The sequence below is a fragment of the Podarcis pityusensis genome, assembly GCF_964106645.2.
Source record: "Podarcis pityusensis genome assembly, chromosome: 6".
Classification (NCBI taxonomy): domain Eukaryota; kingdom Metazoa; phylum Chordata; class Lepidosauria; order Squamata; family Lacertidae; genus Podarcis; species Podarcis pityusensis.
Genome location: NC_138030.1, coordinates 97,449,932 through 97,458,045, shown reverse-complemented (window position 1 = coordinate 97,458,045; position 8,114 = coordinate 97,449,932). Strand labels below are relative to the sequence as shown.

The window sequence follows — 8,114 nt, the reverse complement described above, 5'->3', positions numbered from 1 at the left end:
GGGTGACTGAATAGACCAGTCGCGATGAGAACAGCATATGCTCAAATGCAAGTACATTTACAGTTGAATGGGTCAAAACCTACCTATATGGATAATTGGAATGAATACAGTGGTGCACCGCAAGACGAATGCCTCGCAAGACGAAAAACTCGCTAGATGAAAGGGTTTTCCGTTTTTTGAGGTGCTTCGCAAGACGAATTTCCCTATGGGCTTGCTTCGCAAGACGAAAACGTCTTGCAAGTTTGTTTCCTTTTTCGTAAAACCGTTAATACCCAGGGTGCATTGCTTGAAGAGGTGCAGTTGTGACTTGACTTCGAGGACGCGGTGTGGTAGCCTTTTTTGAGGTTTTTGAGGACTTTGCTGATTTTTGAAGCTTTTCCAAAACTTCTTTTGCAGCCATTTGGTAAGTTAAACTTTTAAAACTTTTTTGGGGGTTTTTGGATTTTGGGTTGGGGTGTTTGGAATTCAAGGACTTGGTGTTGGGGAGAGGTTTGCAAGAATCTGGGAGCTTGTATGGTTTTTTTCTGCATTTTTATGATTTTTTGTGACCATTGGGGCACTCTGCTGTTTTTTTTTAAAAAAATTATGGGTTTGAATTTCTGTGTGGTGGGTGGCTGGGGGAACAGTTGAGGAGGGGTTTGCAAGAATCTGGGAGCTTGTGTGGGTTTTTTTTTTTAATTTTTATGATTTTCTGTGACCATTGGGCCATGTTGGTTTTTTTTAGAATTTTTTTCTGGGTTTGAATTTCTGTGTGGTGGGTGGCTGGGGGAACAGTTGGGGAGGGGTTTGCAAGAATCTGGGAGCTTGTGTGGGGTTTTTTTTTGAATTTTTATGATTTTCTGTGACCATTGGGCCATGTTGTTTTTTTTTTAAAAATTCTGGGTTTGAATTTCTGTGTGGTGGGTGGCTGGGGGAACAGTTGAGGTTTTTGAAGACTTTGGTGATTTTTAAAGCTTTTCCAAAACTTTTTTTGCAGCCATTTGAGGATTTTGAAGACTTTGGTGATTTGCAGCCATTTCGTAAGTTAAACTTTTAAAACTTTTTTTGGGGTTTTTGGATTTTGGGTTGGGTGTTTGGAATTCAAGGACTTGGTTCTGGGTTTGAATTTCTGTGTGGTGGGTGGCTGGGTGCTTTTGAATTTTTTGGATGTGAAGCACTGATTTTTTTCTTTTCTTCTGAGTTTACGAAGGTAGGAGCTGTGCTGCCATGGGACCCAAGAAGACTGCTGCTGCAGAGGCCGGCGAGAGGAAGAAGGAGAAGGTGACGCTGGAAATGAAGAAGGAGATCATCCGGAAGCACGACGGTGGAATGCGTGTGACAGACCTCACCAAGGAGTACGGCAGGAACCCATCGACCATCAGCACCATCCTGAAGATGAGGGAGAAGATCCTTGCGACTGATGCAGCCAAGGGAGTCACCAGGATCGTGAAGAACCGCCCAGCTGTTCTGGAGGAGGTCGAGAAGTTGCTGCTCATCTGGATAGAAGAGAAGCAGCGTGCAGGGGACACAGTGACTGAGGCCGTCATTTGTGAGAAGGCCAAGGCCTTGCATGCAGACCTCGTCCGGGAACAGCCAGGAACCTCAGGCGAGCCAGAAGTCTTCAAGGCAAGCAGAGGTTGGTTTGACCGGTTCAAGGCAAGATCTGGAATCCACAGCGTGGTCAGGCATGAAGAGGCTGCCAGTTCTGATGTTCCTGCGGCTGAAGACTTTGCAGCGGAGTTCCTGGAGGTTGTGAAGATGGAGGGCTACGTTCCACAGCAGGTCTTCAACTGCGACGAGACCGGGCTGTTTTGGAAGAGGATGCCCAAAAGGACTTTAATCACACAGGAGGAGGCCAAGTTGCCTGGCCACAAGCCCATGAAGGACCGTCTGACCCTGCTCTTCTGTGCCAACGCAAGCGGCGACCTGAAGATCAAGCCCCTGCTGGTGTACCACTCGGAGAACCCACGAGTCTTCAAGAAACACCAGGTCGACAAGGAGCAGCTGAGTGTCATGTGGCGATCCAACAGTAAGGCTTGGGTCACACGTGTGCTGTTTGTGGACTGGGTCAATCTTGCTTTTGGCCCTGCTGTCAAACAGTACCTGCTGGACAACGACCTGCCGCTGAAGGCTTTGCTTCTGATGGACAATGCTCCTGCTCATCCTAAAGGCCTTGAGGACGACTTGTTGGAGGAGTTCAGCTTCATCAGAATCATGTTCCTGCCGCCTAACACCACGCCACTGCTCCAGCCGATGGATCAGCAGGTCATCGCCAATTTCAAAAAACTGTACACCAAGGAGCTTTTCAGGCGATGCTTCGAGGTGACTGATTGCACCACCATCACCCTGCAGGAATTCTGGAAGGACCACTTCGACATCGTCACCTGCTTGAAGATGATCACCACGGCCTGGAACGGGATCAGCCAGAGAAATTTGAATTGCACTTGGCGCAGCCTGTGGCCGGACTGTGTGGCACCAAGTGACTCTGATGCACCAGAGTCAACAGTGGTGCAGGACATTGTTGCCTTGGGGAGGACCATGGGCCTGGAGGTCACAGAGGAGGACGTCAGCGAGCTGGTGGAGGAGCACGACCACGAGCTGACCACCCAGGAGCTGGTCGAACTGCAGGCAGAGGCTGCGCAGGAGCAGGCCTCGCTGGAAGAGGAGGAAGCAACTGAGGAACGGCTGTCCTCCAAAGAACTGAGGGACATTTGCATGAAGTGGAAGGATGTGCAGGCTTTTGCAGAGCGGAACCACCCTAACAAGCACGTGGCACATGACCTTGCGAACACTTTTGATACGACGGTCATGTCGCCTTTCAGGGAGGTGCTGAAAAGGCGGATGAAGCAGCAGACCATGGACAGGTTCTTCAGCAAGAAGCAAAGAGTGGAAGAGGAACCTTCTTCGAGTTGTCCCCCAGAGTCTTAGAAAATGTACTGTACACTTTGTTGATTTTTAAATGTTTTTCTGTCATGTTTAGAAACTTGATGTCAGGGGTTCAGGGACAGAGGCACAGGGTAGGCAGGAGATGGAGAGCGATGGAGATGAATCCCAGGACAGCGAGGAAGAGGATGACAATGACTCTAGAGATTCCATGAGTCTTTCCAGCGAATCAGAGGATTCCCAGAAGGGGGCGCCGGTGGTCAAGGCCAGGGGAGCCCCAGGGGGGACTTGTCAGGAGCAGGGGGCCAGCGGGGGATCCCAAAGTGGCAGCTGGGCGTCAGGACCAGCCTCCCCGCCAGAGTGCAGCGAAGGGGGTGGAGGTTCCAGTGTATCAGGGGAGGCGGCTCCGGCAGTAGAGAAAGGAGGGAGGTCGGAGCAAGCCACCCTCCCGGAAGGGGAGGGGAGTAGTGAAGGGAGTAGCGTAGCTGTCAATAGGAAAGTTAGAGGTTGGGGGCGCGCGCCAAGTTCAAATGTAGAGGCGCGCGGAAGTACAGGGAGCCCGGAGGAGGGGCCAGGTCCCAAAGCCCACAGGAGGGGGCAAGAGCAGTCTGATTCCGCGTCGGAGGAATCCAGGAGGGGCGAAACCCCAGCGGGCAGAAAGACCCTGCGGAAAAGGAAAGAGAGAAAGAGGTGGAGCAGCGCAAGCCTCTTAAACTGGTGCAGGGCAGGGACAGATTCAGAAGGGACTTCAGCGGTCTAAGCCTAGCAGACGTAGGGCTGCGCGCCTCGGATCTGAAGCAAACAATGAACTGCAATAAACACTTTTGTATATAAGAAAAGAAAGGCGTTGGTCTTTTGTGAGCTGAGACTTGAGGCAGCCCTGACACTTAATTAATTGTTCCTTCAATTTTTGAAATGCTCTTTACAGTATGTGTGACTTTAAAGAGCACTTAATAAACTCTTGTTGTACCAAATTTGGCTTTGTTTGGACTTTTTTTGACCATAGGAACGCATTAATTGAATTTCAATGCATTCCTATGGGATTTTGTGCTTCGCAAGACGAAAAATTTGCTAGACGAAAAAACTCGCAGAACGAATTAATTTCGTCTTGCGAGGCACCACTGTAATTTTCTCATCAGTTAATGGAAATGGATTGAAAAGAATATATGGATTGTGGGAGAATTTGTGATCTGCAAAGCCAACTGCAGCACACCAGTCATGCATTGCAGCTCACCAGGTGATCATTAAGCTGTCCATGTTACCTGCCTGGGATGGCAAAAGCTCTGTGTACATGAGTGGTGGGTTGTGGTAAGCATGGTAGGTGACAAGCTTTGAGGCCAATGATAAAGTCATCTGAATTGTCAAGGGACTGTCAAAGGAATGTGCAAGGCATATAGTTAACTCTTTATTGTCAAAGTCAACACTTATAGTAGTTTCCATGGATCCAAATACCATCCATACCCATTTAGTGTCTCAGCAACTATTCCCAGGTCTATGGAGCAGTTGCAGCAAGAGGGGACCATGCCTCCTCCACCGGCTTATGCATCTTCCCCCAATGGACTATGCGCACACAACCAGAGACTACACCTGCGTTGAAGCTTCTTCTTCCTCCTCCTTCAGTTCTCTCCTGGTTCTAGGAGATAGTGGTGCAGGAGAGAATGGATGTCATGGACTGGCTGTTGCAGAGGAATGGTGGGAAGAACCAGCTGGGGAACCCCCAAGGCACAAGGGAAGAAGGTTCAGAGCCTGCGGACTGGTGGTGGAACAACAATGAATGATCACAGGGACCATACCTGATGACATAGGCTTGCTGGCTGGAGCTGATATTTGGACAGCACCAAAGAGTCAGACACAACTAAACGACTAAACAACAACAACAGGTTGGGCAAGGCTGACCTAGAATAATGGGACGGCTACCAAGACTGCAACAGATCTCTTTATGTTTAGAAGCTATATAGCCATGAGCAGACTATAAAAAGTCAAAATCCTGTAGCTGACCAGAAACTGAGCCACTTACTTTCTGTGGATGTCCCATCATGGATCCACTGCCATTCGCCATCTTAGCTGAAATAACAGCAATCTATCCAATGAAACCATAGGCAGAAAACCACAAAAAACTGGCTGAGATGTTACCTATCCCACTACAATGTCAGTCCATGCCCTATATTGCCTCAGGCCTCCTTTTATATCACTGCTTGCTTCTCCCCACTCTGAGCAGGCCATCTCTGAGTCACAAGGAAATGGTCACTGTGACATCAACAAGGTTGATAGGGTAAGCTAGCATATCTTGTCTCTTCCTATGAATTTGCAGCATTAGACAGAAGACGCTCTTCCCAGGCAGGAATTGCTTGGAGTTGCCAGGGTAGGCTAGAGCTGCCAGATCCAAAATACTGTGTGTACCTTTTAAAGTGCCAAGGAAACAGAAGACAACACTGTCATAGCTTTTGGGTCATTTAAGCATTTTAATATTTTGTTTATTTTATCTTATGAAACAGGATTTATATACTGATTAATCATCAAAATCCCTAAGCAGTTTACATAAAACGCATATTGATTATGTTAGGGGAGAGTAGGATGCAAATGCAAATCCCTTTCACAATCATTCATCACTCAATTTGCTTTCAGTGAAGTGTCGATACATAAAGGGAAGTTTCTGCACATAACTGTGGCATTATGGGAAGTATTGCTATGGGAACTATTGCTTCTTTTCTCTTGCATTCTGGGAAGTCTCGCTTATAATCTTTTCTCTGCTTCTGCACACACTGTACAAACCTGTTCTAAACACCAAGACATTCCCTCATTCTTCAGTTCATCTTAAGTTCATGAACAAACAATATGATCTGTTCTTAATGCATAGCTGACCACATCTACGGAACTCGATTATTATATTCTTTCATGTTATGATCAATCATTAGTAATTGTTTTAGTCATGCTATATCAATCTTTAGTTATAATTTAATTAGGAGGTTTCATGCCTGTCTAGTTCCAGCTCCGTTTCCCAGCCTTTAATCTATCGGTGATTAATGTTTATATGTAATTCCCGCCTTGTACTTATGTTAACCAATCAGCAACAAGTTGCTTTGTGTTTGTATCAACCAATCAGCCACAAGCACGCCTGTGGCAATGTTTGTAATATTCAATAAAAGAGAGTTCTCGGGGCTTGCCCCGGCAGACGCCTCTCATATGACACCTGCCACTCGTCTGTCGTGAATTCATTCCAACATCTGGTGACCCCGACGTGATCTGTCAGATCCCTTACACAGCCAGCCCTCATACTTCACTCGACTGGAAAAGTCTCAGCGCGCTATTTCGTGAGTATGGGAGGGAAATTGATTAAATTCCAAAAGGAGCATGCTAAAGAATTGCTTTATTTAGTTAGACAGCGAGCAGTGGGTGTTAATATTTCCTTAAAAGAAATTGAACAATTGCTATGTGAGATTGCTTGCCAGTGCCCTTCCTATCCAGAGGCTGGTTCTTTGGAAGTAGAGACTTGGCAAAAGATCGGAAAGACCCTCTTTGCAGAACCAAGGGCTCCGATTCATTGTCTGCTCACTTGGCAGAAGTGTGCAGATGCCGTTGCTAAATTAGGACCCCAAGCGTCCCAGGCGTCTCCCTCGACCCCTGCCCTTCTAGCCATTGCAGACAATCCCCCACCTTACCCAAAGCTTTTGCCTCCTTCTCCTTTGCAGCCCGGCCAACCCCTCCCTGCGTCTCAACCGCCTCAGCCTGCATCCTCCCCCCCATCCCTCCTCCGCCTGCCACAGCCCCTGTTTGCTCTACAGGAGCTGTGCGCGCTGCGCTTTCTTTGGCCAGGCAGAAAGGGCTCCTGTCCTTAGAGGAGGAATCTGAGTGGGCTGGTGCAATGCCGTCTGCTTTCCCTATCACCTATTCCAACCCTGGAACTGCTCAACAGCAGGTTTTTTATGAGGCACTTCCTTATTCTGTAATGAGGGAATTAAGGAAAGCCATTACTGATTCTGGTCTAAAATCCTCTTATGTGACAGGAATGCTAGAAGGAATAGCAACTGGTTACACAACGCTACCTCAAGACTGGAAAGACCTGATGCGCATGCTTTTATCCCCAGCTCAGTATGTGGTGTTTGAGAGTGAATTTAAACATAGCGCATCAGCCCTGTCTGATCCGCAGCATACAGCCAATCAACTTTATGGCGCGGGTCAGTATGATAATATACCAGCCCAGGCGACGCTGACACCTGTACATTTTAGTCGCACCGCGACCTGTGTACAACGCGCCTTTCGGAAAGTCCCTGTCTCAGGGCAACCGCTGAGCTCCTTTGTCAATATTAAACAACAGCATTCGGAGCCATACCATCAGTTTATAGATAGATTGAAAGAATCAGTCGCTAGGCAGATTGATAACACTACAGCTCAAAATGAATTAATGAAAAAATTGGCCTTTGAAAACGCAAACACCGATTGCAAGAAAGCATTGCAGTCAATCACACATCGCCCTAAATATGACCTGGCCGATATGATTCAAGCTTGTGCGGATGTCGGTAGCCAGAGCCATGCGATGTCTTTGCTTGCCGGCGCAATCCAAGCTACTAATAGACCTACAGGTAATTGCTTTAATTGTAAGCGCCCAGGCCATTTTGCCAAGCAATGCAGAGCCCCTGGCGGGGGGGGGGCAAACAAGGATGGTGCTGCCAACAAAACTAGACCTTCTAAAAAATGCCCGAAATGTGGAAAAGGCTATCATTGGGCTAATCAATGCAGGAGTCCGGGAAACTCCATTGCAGCCCCACTCTCGGGCCAGGGCAATTAGAGAGTTTTCCACCTTTAGTTTCCGCTGCTGAAAACTTTTCCAAAAATACACCCTCTGAATTTGCCATTGATTTGATCAATCAAGAGACCAAAGACTCTGTTTTACCTGGTGAAATTGTGCTTATGCCCACCCAATTGGCAGGCCCACTGCCTTCTAAAGTCGCAGGTTTAATTTTACCCAAATTTTCTGCGGCAAAAGAAGGAATCCAGGTTATTCCAGGAGTTCTGGATCCTGACTATGTAGGCACAATAATGGTTCAACTCTGGAGCCATATGCCCATGCAGTTAAAAAAGGGTGAGTCCTGGGCGCATTTGGTGGTGCTCCCTTCTCATCCTACTGCTTCTATTATGGATAGTAATTTGCACAAGCTCTCTTCTTTCCCTCCACAGCTGTTAGCTGTAGTCCAGAGGATTGGTGAAAAGAAACTTCTTCGTAAGTATAAAATCAATGGTATTGTGCTGGAAGG

General features: G+C 47.5%; 1 protein-coding gene across 1 annotated transcript; it reads left to right on the top strand.

Moving 5' to 3' along the window:
• Window positions 1–336: 336 nt before the first annotated feature.
• Window positions 337–2,948, top strand: LOC308480538 (tigger transposable element-derived protein 1-like). The gene is made up of 2 exons (XM_081012203.1): window positions 337–403; window positions 1,190–2,948. Exon 2 carries the CDS (start codon window positions 1,207–1,209, stop codon window positions 2,905–2,907), a length of 1,701 nt encoding a protein of 566 aa, XP_080868329.1. The 5' UTR covers window positions 337–403; window positions 1,190–1,206; the 3' UTR covers window positions 2,908–2,948.
• Window positions 2,949–8,114: the final 5,166 nt, after the last annotated feature.